Genomic DNA, 19,168 nt, shown 5'->3' on the forward strand with positions numbered 1-19,168 from the left:
TTTCCCAGAGCTAAATTAAGCCACTTATTTTTATGTGTTGATGCAATACAAATGAATAGAAAAGTAGGTTCTTATTCCAGGTAAATTGAATTCAGGGAGGGGGTGGCAATAAATTAAGATGAAGAAGAAAGTGACTAATATATTTTAGGTACTGCAATATTTTCTCCCTGAAATCTATAAACCTTCAAAAATAAATCATAACCATAAAACATTCTATTGCCTCCCACAAATAGCTAATATCGCTAAATAAATAAAAATATCATAAATCTCAGCAATTTCTCCTTTCTCCCCAAGTCTAACTATTGACACTAGATGTACAGAATCACTTTAAGTACATGAATAGGTATTAGAATACCGCTCTTGTACTCACACGTGGTTGGTAATCACACGGTGGAGTGTAGTTGTCAGCGTATGTTGTCAGTGTAAACCTAAGAGGGATAAGTCAATGTTTGAGAAATGAATGACTTCAAAAAGATATTTTAAATTTTTAGTGGTATATGCTTTATGTGAAATAAAAACATTTTAGGAAGGCTTGGCCCTAATAAAACGTTTGAACCCCACAAGTCTCCTAGGCTCTGCATACAGTATTACCCACCACCAGCAGTTACAGAAGTTCTCCCTAACCCCAGGGGATGCGTCCCCAGACAGCAGGTGGATGCCTGAAACCACAGATAGTGCGGAACCAGATTGCCCACAATTGGAACATGTTCCTTTTCCTGTCTTCCACCCACAACTTTAATGCCTTTTCCATCTTACTAAGCGCTTATCATGCCCTGTGGCTGTAACTTTTGCAGTTGGGAGTGCAACGGCAAAACTAGCAAAAATTTCTTTTTTCTTTCTTTACAATTTCATAGATAGGAGATTCACTTTTACCATAGATTTTAGCAACCTCAGCATATGATTTTTTCTCTTTCCTTAAGTGGAGAACTTTCACCTTTTCACCGTTAAGGAAGCACTTTACAGCTTCTCTTTGACATATCTAAGTAACTACTACTAGTGCTCTTGCCTTTGGGTCCATTATAAAGTAAAATAAGAGTTACTTGAACACAAGCCACTCTGACAACCCCATGACAGTCCATCTGGTAGCCCAGACAGCTACTGAGTGACTGAAGCTTAGAGTAAACACACCGGACAAAGGGAGGATCCCACCCACCCACCATGGAGCTGTCCATGACAAGATTTTATCATGCTACTCAGAGCTGCATGAAATTTAAAACTTATAAATTATTTCTGGAATTTTCCATTTAATATTTTCACACTGCAGTTGACCACAGGTAACAAATGGTGGAAAGTCAAACCATGGATGAAGGGGCAGTGCTGTACTTCCAGTCTACCACTCTCCTAACTGCCCAGTCCCAGATCCCAGAGCTCAGGTGCTCTGCAATTCTCTTTACCACCCACCTCCTGCCTCCGAAAACTTTAGACCCTAGCCCACATTCTCTGCTAGATGACAGCTGAAGAAATAAGACAACTAGAGAGACTGAGATTACCTAGTGTCCCCAACTTTCATGCCATCAAACACACAGAAATGCTGGCTGAAATACTGCCCCAATCCCTGAAGTCTGCGAGCATAGCCAACCAAGCTCAAAGGGGAAGCCTTGAGGTGCTAGAAATGGAGAAGATCTGCATTACAATGGGAAACCACAGATTGATGCTACAAGGATAGAGGGTGGAGTCTGAACTAAAGATCTAAAGTAAGAGACAGGGCCTTAGGCTCACAGGAGTGAAAGAGCTAAACTCGTGATAACAGCCAAGCATCTGTAAAGACTGTACCCCATAGAAAAGAGACCGGACTGGGAAACTTGCAAGCAAGTTCCTCTCTGGAGCTCAGGGTGGGGGAAAAATTATTCTCTTATGAGAAATTAAAACTCCACTTCTATTCCTGGCAATATTATGGGGCTAGATGGTCATCAACTCTTCTGAATATTGCATACCTAAAAATGCTGAGTAAAAGGAAATTTTAAAAAGTTTTAATGCATGGCTGACCTGAAAGGAAATAAGAGACTTCAACAAGAAGCACAAGATAAGTCCGACTCAGATGGGCTATTGGATACAGGTGCTAGTATTGCTCCTAGTGGTAACCACCAATTCTTGCCAGGCTCTCCAGGTGTGTTTGCCAGAGTATTTACAGTAGCAGCACCTGGGAAGTTGATAGAACTGCAAATACGTGGGTCCCACCCACTCCAAAACAACTGAATTAGGAATGCTGGGGGTGGGGCCCAGCTGTAGCTTAACATGCCTGCCCTCCAGGTGATTCTGATGTACACCATAGTTGGAGTACTAATGATTAAAAGAACAAACTTTGGAAACATAACTTTCAAACCTGGAACTCCAAAAAAGAAAAGACCAAGACCAATCTAATAGAAGGCAGAAAAAGAGAATAAAATGAATAGGGGGAAATCATTTCTGCTCATAGTTAAAATAATAAAAAATAAGCTGGCCATGATGGCTAATACTGATAATCCTAGCACTTTGGGAGGCTGAGGCAGGAGGATTGCTTGAGACCCGAGTTCAAGACCAGCCTGAGCAACATAGTGAAATCCTGTCTCTAAGAAAAGCATTTTTTTTTTTAACTAGCTGGGTTTGGTGGTGTGTGTAGGATTGAATCCAGGAATTCGAGGTTACAGTAGGCTATGATTGGATCACTGCACTCCAGCCTGGGTGATAGAGACCCTATCTTAAAATAATAATAATAATAATAAAATATCTTAGCAATCACAATAAAAAAGTTAAACCTATCAGTGAAAATATTTTCTGAGACTTCAGATTGAACATCATATTGTATTTTTAAAAAATATCCAAATACATGCTTTTATACCTAAAATAAAATTATTTTCAAAGCAAGTTGAAAAGTGAAAGTATATAAATTTTATATATAGCAAATATTAACCAAAAGGAAATTGTATTCTTATATTGATATCATATATAAGAGACTAGGCCCAAAATTACTAGTTATAAAGATTATTACCCACTGATTAAAGGAATGAGTCACCAAGAAGATACATAACAATACTAAGTCAATAAACCTAATAACATGTAGAATATGTAAGGCAAAAAATAAGGCAAAATTACAAAGATAAAATAACAAATCCACAGTCATAGCAGAAGATTGTAACGTATTTCTCAATCCTTTGGTTCCTTAAATCCAAATATCTACATGCATCCTCCGAAGCCATACAGGTCAATAGCAAAACAGATAAAATCACACAATTGTTCGTATGTATAGTATAATGGAAGATAGTAAATACTACAAACTTTAATTTACGTATAAGTAGGAGAACAGTACAGAATTAGAAGAGCAGATCCGAGTCCATTCTGGAACAGAATCAGGCAGAGATTATGTGGAAGAGAAGAGAGGTGGCAAGTCTCTAACTCAGATGGAACACGGAGAACATCGGCACACAGAGAGCCTCCTTCCCTGATGAGGAAATACCGAGAACAGGTGTGACACCAGTGGTCTGAACCATGGCTTTCCAAGAAAGCATGCCGCGCCAGAGCGGCAGTCTTGGGAAGGCACTGCTTCTGGGAAAGAAGTGGGAAACTAGGAAGGTAAAGAAAATAAGAAATCACCAATACTTGAAATTAAGGATCGATCCTATAGCCAATAGTATCACAGTATCAGTAGACATACATCCCTCCCTCTAATTCCTCACCACCCCAGAAAAGCGTCATAATTAAATAAGCTTCACTTCACTGTTATAACAGAAGAGGGCACTCTTGAACTAAGATATTGAGCAAATTGCCCAAAGTTCTCATTTCCCCCTGGGTAGAATTACCTATGATGGCTGCTAGTCCAGGAAAATCCAATATGCCCAAAATGAACGGAAAAAGACAACATTACTATAAAAAGAACATAATAAATGAGAAGCGAAACTAAGCTCCTGAAAATCATACTCAGAAATATTCCCAGTCACAGAAGTCCTCCAGCAGCATTTCTATTCAATAATGTAATAGCCTAGAAAATGTAGCAAAACAAGAAAAATAAGCATAAGTACAGTATAATAATTGGAATGGAGGAGGCAAATTTTTATCTTCCATGGATAATAAGGTTGTCTACATTAAAAATCCAAGAGAATCTCTAAATCATAACAACAAGCAAGTTTTAACAAGGTTGTTGGATACAAGACCAATATACAAAAATAGCATACATGCATATATCAGCAATATAGAAAGCATAGACTGGAAAAATCCCATTTATAATTGCCACAAAATCTGTCTCCTATAAGAATAATATAACAGAAGATATATGAGACATTTATAGAGGAAATTATAAAATTTTATTGAAGGACATAAAATAATTCCTTCATTTATGGATGTGATGATGGTTCAATATGATGATGGCAATTATTCCATCCAACAGATGTAAATGACTGCCAATCCAAACACCGACAGGTGTTTTGTGAAACTTGACATACAAATCCTAATAGCCACATGACTCTATAAAGTACCAGGAGAGTAAAGATGACTTTGAAAAAGTATCAGATGGTTAAATTCCCTCTTCCAGATATCAAGGCTTAACATAAAGCCATATCAGTTAAGATAATGTTATTTTGGCACATGGAAATATAAAGAAACCAATTTAATAAAATATAAAGCCCAGAAATAGACCTGCTTCTATACAGGAATTTGGTGTATGAAGGAAATTACAAATTAGTGAGGAAAGGGTGATCAATTGGTACTGAATTAATTGTCTAGTGTAATAAAAAATGTTACATATATGCATATCTATGTTACATATACATATAAATGTGTGTGTATATATGTATAAATATATAAATATTCTAAAGGGTTTACAGTTTGACATTTCCTATATAGGTCTTGAGTAAATTATAATCTAAACCTGTTGATCAAAAGACACCATAAACAAAGTTACCAGAAAAGTCATACACTGAAAGAAGATATTTATTATGAATTTCACCAAAATAGGATTAGTACCCAGAATAATTTTTTTAGAAAAACTCTTTCAAATCAATAAGAGACAAAATCCCAATGGCAAATTGGACAAAGGCTAAAAAATATCAATTCACAACAGAAGACACCAGAATGGCTAATAAATATTTAAAAACAAATTGTTTTAAAATTCAGTCTTAAAACCAGTAATTAGTGAAATGCAAAGTAAAACAACAATGAAGTACCATTTATAGTCATTAATATTGATAAAAATAAAAAATCCTTATAATATTTATGGGGATATGAAAGAATTTGTTCATGCACTACTAGTGGCAATATCTTGCAAAATTGAAGGTATATATGTCTTATTACTCAGCAAGTCTGAGTATAAAGAAACTCTTTTTAAAAATTTTACTGTAAATTGATAATTTGGGGAGGTTTTTTTAGACAGGGTCTTGCTCTGTCGCCCTGGCTAGTGTGCAGTGGTGTCACCATAGCTCACTGCAACCTCAGACTCCTGGTCTCAAGTGATCCTACTGCCTCAGCCCCCCAAATAGCTGGGACTATAGGCACGTGTCACCACACCTGGCTAATTTTTTCTATTTTTAGCAGAGACAGGGTCTCATGCTTGCTCAGGCTGGTCTTGAACTCCTGAACTCAAGCAATCCTCCCACTTCAGCCTCCCAGAGTGCTAGGAGTACAGGAGTGAGCCACCGTGCCTGAACCTGCCCCTTTTTTCATGTGAAGAACAGGACAATAATTTTTAAGTAATAAATAGGGAGTATATTATGTACTCCTCAAATTCGAGAATAAAAACATGAGAAAGCAACATGGATCTTCCTCTTAAGTATCAGCTGTAGCAGAAAGAACAAGTCTGTTAGAAAAGCAATGGCCATCAGAGAAACTCAGGAAAGCAAGAGGTCCGAAAGACAAGGGAGGCATTGGTTCTAGGCATGTCCTAGGGAAGAGGTGTCCTGGTTCATAGATAGATCTCTCTGGTTTTGGGAGCGTAGCTGGCCTACATTGATGTGAGTGAGCTGCTTGGACTCATTGTCAGCCAATGATATTTGAAGTCTTTATCTGGAACCACCAGGAGCAAGCCTGTGCCATGGGTTTTGCTCTACCATTTCCATTCTACCTACAGCTGACGGGCCCAATTAGCCACCTACCTGTTCAGGGTCCTCCTCTAGGATTCCCTTTCTTAATGGAAACCAGCGGGAGAGTGCCAGTCACTCTCCTATGACAACAACCAAGGGATATAACACCCTTACTATGTGGAAGAAGGTGGTCCTCAGAGGGAGGGAAAGAAGCCAACAGGAAGAGAATTCCAAAGGCTTTTTACCCAAGATTCCAATGCACTCTGACACCAGACTCTTCCATAGACTTTCCCAGAGTTCCTTGAGATTCTCCTGTACTCTTTATAAACTCCCCCTTTTGCCCAAGATAATTTTAATTATGTTTCTGTCACTTACAACTGAAAGAGTTCCAATGCAACCAGGCAATCAGAGTCTAAGGCTGTTAATCATTGTAATCATAAACCCAACTCCCCTTGCTCTGATTCCAAACTCTGAGCAACATTCTGATTAGAGTTTGGCTTCCCATATGGTTTTTTATACAGAGAGAGAATGCTTTTATGAGGCTGATGTGACAGTCTGATGTGCTTGAAAATTTTATGTCTCATTATAAATTAACTAATTAGAATTCTGGCTTTTCCCGTGAGTTTAACAAGCACGAGTCAATCTCCATGCATCAGATAAATCCTGAAGCACTGACAAAATGGTCTTTCTGAAATGTAAAAACTGAAGGTGAGAAGCTGGTAAATTCACCAGGATAATGCCACACTGTAAGCAAGCGTGCTTGGAAGTTAGGCAGCTGGTTTTCACCCAGCACCACCCACATGTGCCACACATGCCCTCTTTGACCTTGAGTTATGATGCACTTTGTAAGATAGAGAAAAACTAAAGACATTTTGTAAGAAGTCTGATATTGAAGTTATTATTATTATTATTATTATTTTTTTGAGACAGAGTCTCGCTTTGTTGCCTAGGCTAGAGTGAGTGCCGTGGCATCAGCCCAGCTCACAGCAACCTCAAACTCCTGGGCTCAAGCAATCCTTCTGCCTCAGCCGCCGGAGTAGCTGGGACTACAGGCATGCGCCACCATGCCCGGCTAATTTTATTTTATATATATTAATTGGCCAATTAATTTCTTTCTATTTATAGTAGAGACGGGGTCTCGCTCTTGCTCAGGCTGGTTTCGAACTCCTGACCTCGAGCAATCCGCCCGCCTCGGCCTCCCAGAGAGCTAGGATTACAGGCGTGAGCCACCGCGCCCAGCCTGAAGTTATTATTAAAGTCGTGGTGTTAGTTAAAATATCGATACCTGTCCTAACATCAGTGGTAACATGTGTGAATCAATGACAAGATGATGGACCCATATCCACAGAATCACAGTTTCTTAGACTTGAAAGAACCTTAAAGGCCAATTGTTTCTTTTCTGTTTTGCCCGGAGGAGGGGCAGACATTTGCTCATCCGGCTTCCTGGCAGCCAGAATAGCATGCGACATGTACTCGCCAGATCAGATGGCTCCATCTAGGAGTCTGAATCTGAGTAAGTGACTCAAAGAAGCAGGGAACTGATATAGAATTAATTTCGTCACTGGCAGCAGTAGAAGCAGCATCCATTATTTAAGATAAGTATAGCCACAGAGCACCGTGGAGCCTACTTGACTCCTAGCTGTGGTGGGGGTTGGGGGTAGCTTATGATCACTCTGGAAAATTCTGTTTCATTCTTAACAGCAACCATCTTTTAAAAAAAAAAAATCTTATCTTGAGCTGATATGGACACCCTGTCATTTCATGTTACTTCTATCTACTGAATGAAGCCACACAGACCAAATCTGATAGCTCTTCCACAGCTGCTGATGCCAGGCCTATTATTTAGAAATCAACCTCTAAGAAGCTAGTGGGCAAGAGGTGGAGAGGAAAGATGAAATGGAGGACAACTGGAATCTGCTTTCACTCCTGATGCAAGCCAAGTACTTGCTAAGGTCCCTAGCCCCTTTGCAAGCAGTTCTCTCCTTCCATCAAGAACACAAAACTGTGACACAAAGATTCTAGTTTCTGCTTTGTCACTAAGCAGTCACGGAGCCTTGAGAAAGTCACTAATCACTCTACATTTAAACTCCCCCATTTTGTATCTGCTCCATAAATATTTACAGAATAGATGGATGAATGCATTCGTTGGATTTCTTGGTTATTTCTGTGCTTTGATTTCTTACTCTATATATTAAAAAAAATACCCACCCAAATAACCTTGTGTGATTATTAGGCAGAATGGAATAATAATAGATAATGCATGTGAAAGTACCTTCAAGAATATGGAGCACTATATACATTTAAGCATAAAAGACAATGCAGTGTAGTGGTTAATGACACAGGCTATGCAGTCAGACATGTGTTTAAAATCCAACTCTGGCGATTACTAGGTAAGGAACTTTTGGAAAGTTACTTTACCCATCTGAACCTTTTTTAATAGGGATACTTGCAGTATCTATCTTAAAGAATGAGAGTTCTTAAGATAATAAAAGAAGGCATGTAAAGCCCTTAGCTCAGTACCAGAAACACAATTAATGCTCATTAATGGTAGAAGAGAAAACTATAATGTAATGATATTAATAAAACAGTGCCCAGGCATGATTCTCTGCATTTTAAATGGGTTGTGCAAGCTGGAGGATGGAGAATGGATTGAAAGGGACAAGACTGGAGGCAGAGGAACCAGTTAGGATACTTACATTAGCAACTGGGACTAGATCAGTGATCTCTCCTATGCTCCAGTCTCAAATATACACCTGCTGCCTTTTATTAATATCATTACAGCACAGTTTTCTCTGCTAACATTAATGGGCATTAATTGTGTGTCTGATACTGAGCTAAGGGCTTTACCTGCCTTGTTTTATTTAACTCTCATTCTTTAAGATATAATAGATACTTCAACTATCCCCATTAAAAAGAGTTTAGATGGGTAAAGGAACTTTCCAAAAGTTCCTTACCTAGCAAACCTGTTGTTTGCTATTCCTCCCATCTTCACAGCCTCAGTGAATGGCCCCATCACCCTCTGGTGGCCTAAGTCGGAAGCCTAGGAATCAACCTTAAGTCTTCTTTACAACTACAAATAATCAATCTCCAAGCAAATGTCAATTCCTCTCTTTGTTTATATGTCTAAAATCTAAACCCTTCTCCCCTTCTACACCACCACAGATTAAGGTCAGGCCCTATGGTGTCTTGCCTTGATATAAGTTCAAGAGTCTTCTGACTGCAATCTCAGTTACCTACCAGTCTCTGCTTTCCAAACACAAATCGGATCATTCCTACCTTGTGCTTGAAAATCTTTAACATCACCTCCATGATAAAGTCCAAACTCCTTAACATGACTTTCAGGTCTTGCTTTCTTAGCCCCAGCATCTCTCTCCGACTTTAGCTGTCATCACTGCAAATTTGCACTCTATGCCCCAGGCATGCCCACCATAGGCCCCAGACCTCCCTGCCTTTGTGTGTCCTACATCCTCTACTTAGGGTGCCCTTCTGTCCTGTTGATCTGGCTGACTCCAACTCAGACTTCATGACTCAGCTCAGGTGTCACTTGTACCTGGAAGCCCTCCCTAACCTTCCAAGTCTGAGTTATGTGCTCCCCTTGCAGCCTAGGTTCACCCCTAGCATGTTGTATTAACATGTAGGTTGGCCCAGTCAACACCTGTTCCAAGCTCCCTTCTCCCTTTATTTCCCTGCTTAGAAGCTGAAAACAATCTCATAGCCAAGGGTGTGCATGCCAGTCTATACAATGGATGAAGGATGAAGATCCTGAGCAGGGTTTCCCATTCTTACCTCTCCCTTTATGGAACAGATTGGTGTCTGGAGGCACAGCAACCCTCTTGAGACTAGAGGGATCGAAGCTATTTAATAAGGCTCAAAGAGAACAAAGACAAAAGATCCCAGAGCCTTGATGACATGTTTAGGTGCCATACCAGTCTTGTACTCCCTGCCCTTCTGTTTCATGCCAGGTGACCAAATAAATCCCTTAGTTATTCAAGCTACTATTAGTTAGGTTTCCTGTTACTTTCAGCCAAGCATATTCCTTACTGATACACAAGTATTGATTGGTCCTTTTTCTGTCTCATATGTTAGACAAATGAGCTGGTATCTTTTGTCTCTATATTCCCAGTGCCTAACTTTTCCTGGTAAATACTAGGCACTCATTAAATGGCTATGTTGAAAGAATTAATTCAGATACATGGAACAAATGTAATTTCCTCAGGCATAACAATTTTTGGAAGCCATTTGAAAGAACAACATAAGGCTTACATGTTAGGGTAATAATTTAACTGTGAAAGTGCCAAATACTGAATCAAATGCAATATAATAGCAGCAAAGATTTCTGTAATTCTGGGAAGTTCTTATGCCTATAAAAACCACCTCTGAGATTCAAATATAGATAATGTAGTATTATCCACTAGGACCAGCTGAAGATTTTAAGTAATTATAGATAATAATATTTTTATGATAACTACATAAACTTTGAATGTTACAAAGAGTAATACTACTTACATCAGCTTATCATTAATGTAACATGGGATAAAAGGAAACATCAGATTTAAATATAAATTCCACAACCATGACATTTTCAAAATCTTTACCACTCACTTTGGTTTCTTTGTTATTGTTGTTTTAAATAAAAATGTATATATTTAAGATGTATGCTATAACATTTTGATATATTTACATATTAAACTGATTACTATAGTCAAACTAATTAACATATCCATCTCCTCATATAATTGGTTGTGAGAACACTTAAGATCTACTCTCTTAGCAAATTTCAAGTATGTAATACAGTATTATTAACTATAACCCTCAAGCTGCACATTAGATCTCTAGATGTTGGTCAAAGGGTACAAAGTTTCAGCCACATAGAATTCCATCTCCCATTTCCCCAACCCCCCCCCCCAAGCCTTGGAAACCACCATTCTACTCTCTGCTTCTAGAAGTTCAACTTCTTAGACTCTACATATAGATAACATCGTGCAGTTTTCTTTCTGTGTCTGTATTTCACTAAGCATAATGTCCTCCGAGTTCATCCATGTTGTTACAAATGGCAGGATTGCCTTCATTTTCAAGGCTAATATTCCAATGTATATGTACACCACAATTTTTTTATCCATTCATCCACTGACAGACACTAAGGTTGATTCCATATCTTGGCTATTGTGGATAATGCTACAGTGAAGGTGGGGATACAGATATCTCTGCAAGATCCTGATTTTGTTTCCTTTGGATATATACCCAGAAGTGAGATGGCTGGATCACGTGGTAGTTCTAATTTTAATTCTTTAAATAATTTCTATACTTTTTTCCATAGTGGCTGCACCATTTTACATACCCACAAACAGTGTTCAAGGGTTCTGATTTTTCCATATCCTCACCAACACTTGTTATATTTTGTCTTTTTGATAATAGCCATCCTGACAGGCATGAGGTGCTATGTCATTGCGGTTTTGATTTGTATTACCCTGGTAATTAGGGATGTTGAGCACCTTTTTCTATACCTATTGGCCACCAGTATGTCTTCTGTAGGAAAGTGTCTATTTAAGTCTTTTACCCATTTTTAAAACAGGTTACTTGGGAGGTTTTTGGCAATTAAGTTGTATGAGTTCCTTATATATTTGGGATATTAACCTTTTATCAGATATATGTTTGTAAATATTTTCCCCCAATCCACAGGTTTACCTTTTCGTTTTGTTGTTTCCTTTGCAGGGCAGAAGCTTTGTAATTTTGTGTAGTTCCACTTGTTTAGTTTTGCTTTTGTTTCCTGTGCTTTTGATGTTCTATCCAAAAAATCCGTTGCCAAAACCAATGTCAAGGAGCTTTTTCCCTATGTTTTCTTCTAGGAGTTTTATGACTTCAGGTCTTATATTTAAGTCCTTATTCTATTCTGAGTTGACTATTGTGTCACATTGTTTAATCCTAAAATTAATTTTAATCCTAAAATTCGAAGAGCTTGCATCTCTGATATATTTCCAGTGACAAAAACTGTACCTATAGGCCTAATATAGAAGAAGTAGCCATGTAAGTCTGGTATTTAGAGATATGAAAGTTGTTTCAATTACCTAGTGCTGTGGCTCAAAAGTAACTTAAAATAGCAATCATTTTATTATCTCTAATTATTCTGTGAGATGATAGGCTCAGCTGGGTGGTTTATCTGTTCCACATGATGTCAGAGCTACAGTCATCAGAGGTTTGATAGCTCACTCACGTGGCTGGCAGTTTGTTTCGTCTATTGTCTGTGAGCTCAGCTGGAGCTGTCAAGCACAGTGCCTTGATTCTCCTCCATGTGGCCTCTCCATATGTCTCGGGCCTCTCACAGCATATTAGCTGGGCTTCAAGAATCAGAGAGTAGAAACTATCAGTTTCCTTAAGGTCTACACTGAGAAGTCCCAGGACATCACTTCTGCCGCATTCTGTAGATCAAACCCAGTCTCAAGAGCAGCCCAGGTTCAGAGGTCAGGTAAATAACTTCTGCCTCTTAATGGGAGCAGCAGCCTCCATGTACAGAGGGAACATTGTTGGGGCCACCTCTAGAAACTAGCGACCATAATAAGTAAATCATGTAATTCTATCTTCATAACGTTATCTTGAGGGCCTCATTGAACACACCAGAAAACACAAAGAAACCTGACATTCAACTTGATGGATATAACTCAATGGCTACTACAATAAAGTTAGATCCAGTAAAGACTTATAGGGAACAAAGGATGGTTTGAGTCAGCCATCAGTCCATCATGATGCCAAAACATTAGCACTAACAGGCACTATACCATGTGCTTTAACATAAATTTTCGTATCAAATTATTTGAATTACCATACAACGATAGCAATAGAATAGGTTATTTTTACTTACCATTAAAGTAATCCTTTGCCAAGGCACATAACCCAAATTCCAAAGCACTCATTTGAGTCACAACCCAAAATATTAACAAACAGAGAAGTATCCTACCTATTCAGCCATTTGGTTTCAACATACATCAAGTAAAAAGAAATACCCTATATACAAGGATACTATAATGAAAAATATCATTTAGGTTGACTCTGAAATCATTTCAGCGAATTTGGCCAACTAGAAAGTCATCATAACTCAGCACCAGCCAAGGCACCCATTCTAGTGAGCCCAGGTTGGTGACAGGAGGTCAGGTAGGATTCCTGCCTCACAGGAGAAAGTGTCAAGCCAGGACCTAGGCATGGCTGAGGAACTAGTAGCCCAGGTTGTTTAAAAAACAGAAATTTTGATTTTAGAAATTTCAAAAGGGATAAAGAACCTTTCACCAGTATTTATTTTATGAGTTTGGTGCTTATGATGGATAATTTTATGTGTCAACTTGACTGGACCAAAGCATGCCCAGATAGCTGGCAAAACATGATTTCTGAGTGTGTCTGTATGTCTCTTTTACTAATTCGAAAGAGATTACAATTTAAATCAGTAGGCTGAGCAAAGAAAATCTGCCCTTACCAATTCAGGCAGGCATCATCCAATCTGTTGAGAGCAAGGAAAGAATAAAAAGGCAGAGAGAGGGTAAATTGTCCCTCTTCTTGAGCTGAGACTTTCATATTCTTTTGCCCGTGGCCATCAGAACTCCTAGTTCTCTGGCCTTTGTACTCTGGGACTTACATCTTCTGCCCCCGCCCCCTCAGTTCTCAGGCCTTCAGAGTTGGGCTGGGAATGACATGACTGGTTCCCCTGGTGCTCAGGCCTTCAGACTCTAACTGAATCACACCACTGGCTTTCTTGATCCTGCAGCTTGCAAAAGGCAGACGGTGGGACTTCTCATCCCCCATAATGGTGTGAACCAATTTCCATAATAAATCTCCTCATATATATATAAAACCTATTGGTTTTATTTTTCTAGAGAATACTGACTAATACAGTGCTCAAGGCTGGGCCTGCCTGAATGTAGCAATTATTCTCTCCGTGCTTACAGAGGAAAGTGAACTTCAGTACACACCAGAGTTCTCCTAGTTGACCTGTCAGTCAGAGAAGCAGCACAGAAGAGTGGCTAAGAGCGTAAGCTTTGGCATTAAATTGTCTCAGTTCAAATCCTGGCTCATTACCACTTGTCGGCTGTGAGAGTCTGGACACATTACTTGACTTCTCTATATCTTTGTTTTTCCTTCCACAGACTGCAGATAACGATGGAACAAACTCACAGAGTATTTATCAGGAGAAATAAGTTAGCAGATGTAAACCACTTAGAATAGTACCTGGCACATAATAAGCACCATTTAAGTATTTGCTTTTGTTAGTATTACTCTTGCAGTTATAAGCTATAGAAACCCACCCCAAACTTGATTAAAAAAAAAAAAAAGGAAAGGAAAATACCAGCTCACATAAAAAGAATGTCATCAGAACTGTCTTTCCCCACACCTTCACTTAACCTCATTTATACATAGAGGCTCCCCCAGAAGCAAGATATCATCTGTAACTCACAACTGGAGCAGGTGAGGCTATCTTCCCTAAAACTCCAATCATTATCCTCTGGTTGGCCCAGCCTGGATCATGTGCCCAACACACTTGGGCTTTTTAGGGAGGTGAGAATGGGAAACAGAATCAGCCCATCTGTCATATGGTCCCGCCGAATTACACTGAGCAGGCAAAAGGAAGTTGTCTAAAAGAAGAAAGCTGGACACACAAAAATGAAAGGTCCTACGCTGAATAAGATGGAGGATCAAGAATTGAGTTCAAGTCTGCCTCACTCCCACCCCATGCCCTTTTCACCACACCACCCTCCTCTTCACGTGTTCTTTGTTGTTATCATCATCATAGGGCAACTCTTTAAACTTTTTTTTCTTCTGGAAAAACGTCCAACAACTGGGTGGTATTTCACCAAGACACAAGCTGCCACACAAGTGCCTCAGTAGAAAGAAAAGTAAATGCCTTGGACTGTACTTTGGCAAAAGGAAAAACCTTCATACTATTCACATGCGGTCCCTTTCTTCTGAATAGTGCCAGAGATTTTAAAGATGCCTAATGCCCCAATGAGAGCAATAAATCAGAAGAATTTAAACTGCAGCCAAGGCTTGCTACTGCTACTCTAAAGTGACCACTCCACGTACACATGGATAAGTGCTCTGTCCCAACGATGAACACTTAACTGCCTGAACTACTTTTGGGCCTCATTTAACTTGCCCACTTATGTGACTGTAGATGCCTTTCTCCTTACAGCCATAAAATTTTAGAGTGGGAATAGACGTTACAGATCATTTGGTTCAATCCCCTCACTGTCCAAATGGAAACAACTGGAGTCCAGAGAGGGTTATTAACCAGCACAAGGTCACGTAGCAGGTTTATTGCAAGCCCAGAAGTAGAACCCAGGTTTCTTATTTTCCAATTCAATGCTTTTTCTGAAAAGCCACACGATTTCCAAAAAGCTATCCAGTGATTCCAAACACTATTAATTTCTTTCTTCTCCCATTATGTAGATCATGTAGTGTTCAGATGCATTCTGGAAGCAAGAAACATTTATCATAAAATATCAGCAATATGCGCTGATCACTACTGCCAGGCAATGAAATTTAGTAAAAATGACAAGATGTTGTGGTTAGGGGTGGCCCTGTGAGAGGTCTACCTTGAGTACCTCTCCAACCTCCAGTAGGTGCACAGTGCCCCTGGGCTACCCTCCAATTAACCCAGGCTCCCACGAACCTGCTTCTCACACAGCAAACACCCTATGCCTGAATTGGTCTTTCCCTATCGAAAAAACTGACTTCTCCTGTGGACCATTACCCCAAGACCTCACACGGTTTTATGCATATATTTAAATGAAGGATTCTGAGAAATAAGATTTTAACATAAATTATATATTTTACTACATCTCCCTTTCAAAACTGGATCTACTTGATATAGTTTTTGTTGTTGTTTGTTGTGTTGTTTTGGTTTCTGGTTGTTTATTTAATGGCCACATATGCAGTCTACATATTTTTACCTGGAAAACCTTACTTCTTAGAATGAATTAATTGCAACTCTCTGGTTCTGTGGAAAAATCATAAAATGATTTTGTATTAGATAATCAGATATACAGGGGTCTTTTGATAATTAGTGAGTTGGTTTTTCAGGCCTCATAAAGAATACCTCCAAATTAAGTGAAAGTTACTTGAGGAAGCTTGAGAATCAGGTAGAAAGACAAAGATTCTTAAACTGACTTACTAACTATACATGTTCCCATCCATTTTTCCTGTGTGCCTTTCATTACCTTTCCATACCTGTACTGTCTCTATCCATGTAGTAAAAGTAACGTATGTTAGAGACTCCTGCCACATGCACCTGCATCCGTTGAAGACCAAATGAGCACTGTTGATGTCTTAGAGGTCTTTGAGCCTCCCTGACTCTCACCCTGCCATCACTGGCAATGTCAATTTCTTGGAAACTCATTGGTGGGAATGAGACCAACTCTCAAGTGAAAATAGTTTTCATTCTAGACAAGCTCAAGCTAGCCTCAAAGCCTATAAATCTCATTTTTAAAGCTTAAGTCTTTGATATCAATTTCAGTGTCAACCTAACTGCTCCCTATATGACAATTTTTTTTCTATCTATCTCAATCTGTGAAATATGTGGAAGGAATTAGTCACAGAGCCCTTTAGTTAAGGTCAGGAGTGACAAGTCCCACTGGACTTATCAAACATTCTGCATGTCCTGATTTTCAATATGTTTCACTGAGATATTTGTTACCAATTTATGGAGGAAAGGTGTTGTGTCTTCTTCACATCAGTCCAAAATAAAGTAGGTGGGTCATAGGTTGAGTTATGAGAAAAAGAAACAGATGGTCACATGCCATCATAAAGTAATGGACAATATCTAAAGATTTAGATAAGTGCATCAGACTAATGTCTCCTTAATATGAAAGCTATACTTTTATTATTCTGGGTTTTCTTCCTTAAGAAGTAACCTGAAGCTTAAATTTACATTATGATTACAGCCTTTCTTTTATAAGTTGAAGCACATTATTTTGGTCCATTGAACAAACTCATTCTTATTCATTGCCTTTTAAAGTTGACATTTAACTTTCACAGCTGTAGAGTTGGCAAGAAGCAAAAGAATACTTAATATTCAAGAGAGCAGATTCTAAAACACCACAGTATTCTATTGTATGGAACATCCTATAATTAGTGTATATTAACTGAAAGAAAGAATTACATATGGAATTAGTGGAGGATGGTTGAAGGTGTCCGCGTATTTATTTCCTTGCTAATACTCATGAATCAAATAAAACAAATGAGTAATTCTAGCAATTCAAACTCATAAAGGCTGATTTTCTAAAAGAGCATGTCTTTGAATGCATTTGCCAAAATAGAATTAAGAACAACTGTTGGTTCTAAAGGCCTCGAACCTCTAAATCAAATAAGATAGGATCTTAGCCATACCTCCCTGTATTATAATTTCCTATTCAACATCAGAAATGACTAATCTATTCATTCCAGATATAACTATGGTGTATCTGCTGTTGGTCAGGCTCTCTGTTAAGCACTGGGGACAGAGCAGTGACAGTCTTGCCCTTCGGAGCATTGAACTTAGCAAGAAACACAGGAATGTAAGTAATTGCAGAAAAGATGAATAGTGTTAGGATAAAAGGAGTAGACAGTGCTATGGACATTCTCCAGGGACCTCACCCAGGCACAGAGAGTAGGGTAGCAGTAGGTATGTGCAGGTCCTCTGGAGAAGGTGGCTGATCAGATAAGACTTGATGACGTCAGAGTTAAGACTGAGCATACACATCGAACCTTGTTTCCTCAGAAAGCTCCACTAAAACCACATTAAACAGACTTTTAAAAACTCACAATAACAGGGAAAACAGGAGAAGAGACAAGAGAAACAAATTTTGGAAGCTCAAGATAAGATGGACAAGGGTCTCTCTCTCTCAGAAAGCTGAATCCTAAGTCAGCAAACGCCTGGAGGAAGAGCTAGATGAAAAGCAGTTAGAGCTCCAAAAAGCTACTCCCCTGGTCCCCACTACAGAGTACCTGGCCCTCCCCTATGCCAGCAGGAAGCTAGAAACTTATTCACCAGAGAAAGTCCTTGATCAACAACACAATTCAATGACCATACACAATGAAGGACCCCAGCCCAATTGCCCTGCTCGCTCCATGAACATAGGCACCAGCCTTTCACCCATCAGGTGGGAGATTGGGGAGACTCCTCTGGGAATGTGACCATCCCAGGAGGAAAGACTAAAATATAGTCATGTCACATGACGGTGTTTCAGTGAATGACGGATTGGGCTATATGTACTACAGAGATCCTGTAAGATCATCATAGAGGCTGGGCCTGGTGGCTTATGCCTGTAATCCTAGCACTTTGGGAGGCTGAGGCAGGAGGATAGCTTGAGGCCAGGAGTTTGAGGTTGCAGTGAGCTATGATCATGCCACTGCACTCTAGCTCAGGCAACAAAGCCAAATCCTGTCTCAAAAAAAAGATTATAATAGAGCTGAAATATTCCTATTGTCTGGTGATGTAGTGGCTATTGTAACATCATAGCACTATGCATCACTCACATGTTTATGGTCATGTTGGTGTGAAAAAACCCTACTGTGCTGTCAAATGCATAAAAGGAGAGTATCTACAATTATTTACAATACGTAATACTAGATAATGACAACAAATGACTGATACTGGTCTATTTACTATACTATACTTTTCATTATTATTTTGGAGTATACCCTTTCTACTTATAAAAAAAAAAAAAAGTCAACTGTAAAACAACCTCAGGCAGGTCCTTCAGGAAGTATTCCAGAAGAAGGCATTGTTATCACAGGAGATGACAGCTCTGTCTGCATTATTGTCCCTGAAGACCTTACAGTGGGACAAGATGTGGAGGTGGAAGACAGTGATAGTGATGACCCTGACCCAGTGTAGACCTAGGCTAATATGTATGTGTGTTTGTGTCTTAGTTTTTAACAAAAAAGTCTTAAAAGTAAAAGATAGAAATTCTAAAAATAGATAAAAGATTATAAATAATGATATAAAAGAAGAAAATATTTTTTGTATGACTGGTACAATGTGTTTTGTTTTAAGCTGTATTATTACAAAAGAGCCAACATTTTTTAAAAATTTAAAAGTTTATAAAGTAAAAAAGTTGTAATAAGCTAAGGCTAATTTATTATTGAAGAAAGAAAACAAATTTTATAAATGTAGTGCAGCCTAAGTGTACAGTTTTTACAAAGTCTACAGTAGTATACAG

The 19,168-nt window shown here is 38.8% G+C and overlaps 1 protein-coding gene across 2 annotated transcripts in view; it reads right to left on the reverse strand.

Annotated features, from left to right (window-relative positions):
• CFAP95 (cilia and flagella associated protein 95) overlaps positions 1 to 19,168 on the reverse strand; it is an 80,296-nt gene that overhangs the window by 17,654 nt on the left and 43,474 nt on the right. Inside the window, exon 5 of one of the 2 annotated variants that reach the window (XM_012736810.3) lies at positions 371 to 428. The exons of the other annotated variant lie outside the window; for it this stretch is intronic. Within the exon in view, the coding sequence (XP_012592264.1) occupies positions 371 to 428 (58 nt within the window). The remainder of the gene's footprint in view (positions 1 to 370; positions 429 to 19,168) is intronic. 2 annotated transcript variants of the gene reach the window in all.

This window comes from Microcebus murinus, chromosome 12, assembly GCF_040939455.1.
Source record: "Microcebus murinus isolate Inina chromosome 12, M.murinus_Inina_mat1.0, whole genome shotgun sequence".
NCBI lineage: Eukaryota > Metazoa > Chordata > Mammalia > Primates > Cheirogaleidae > Microcebus > Microcebus murinus.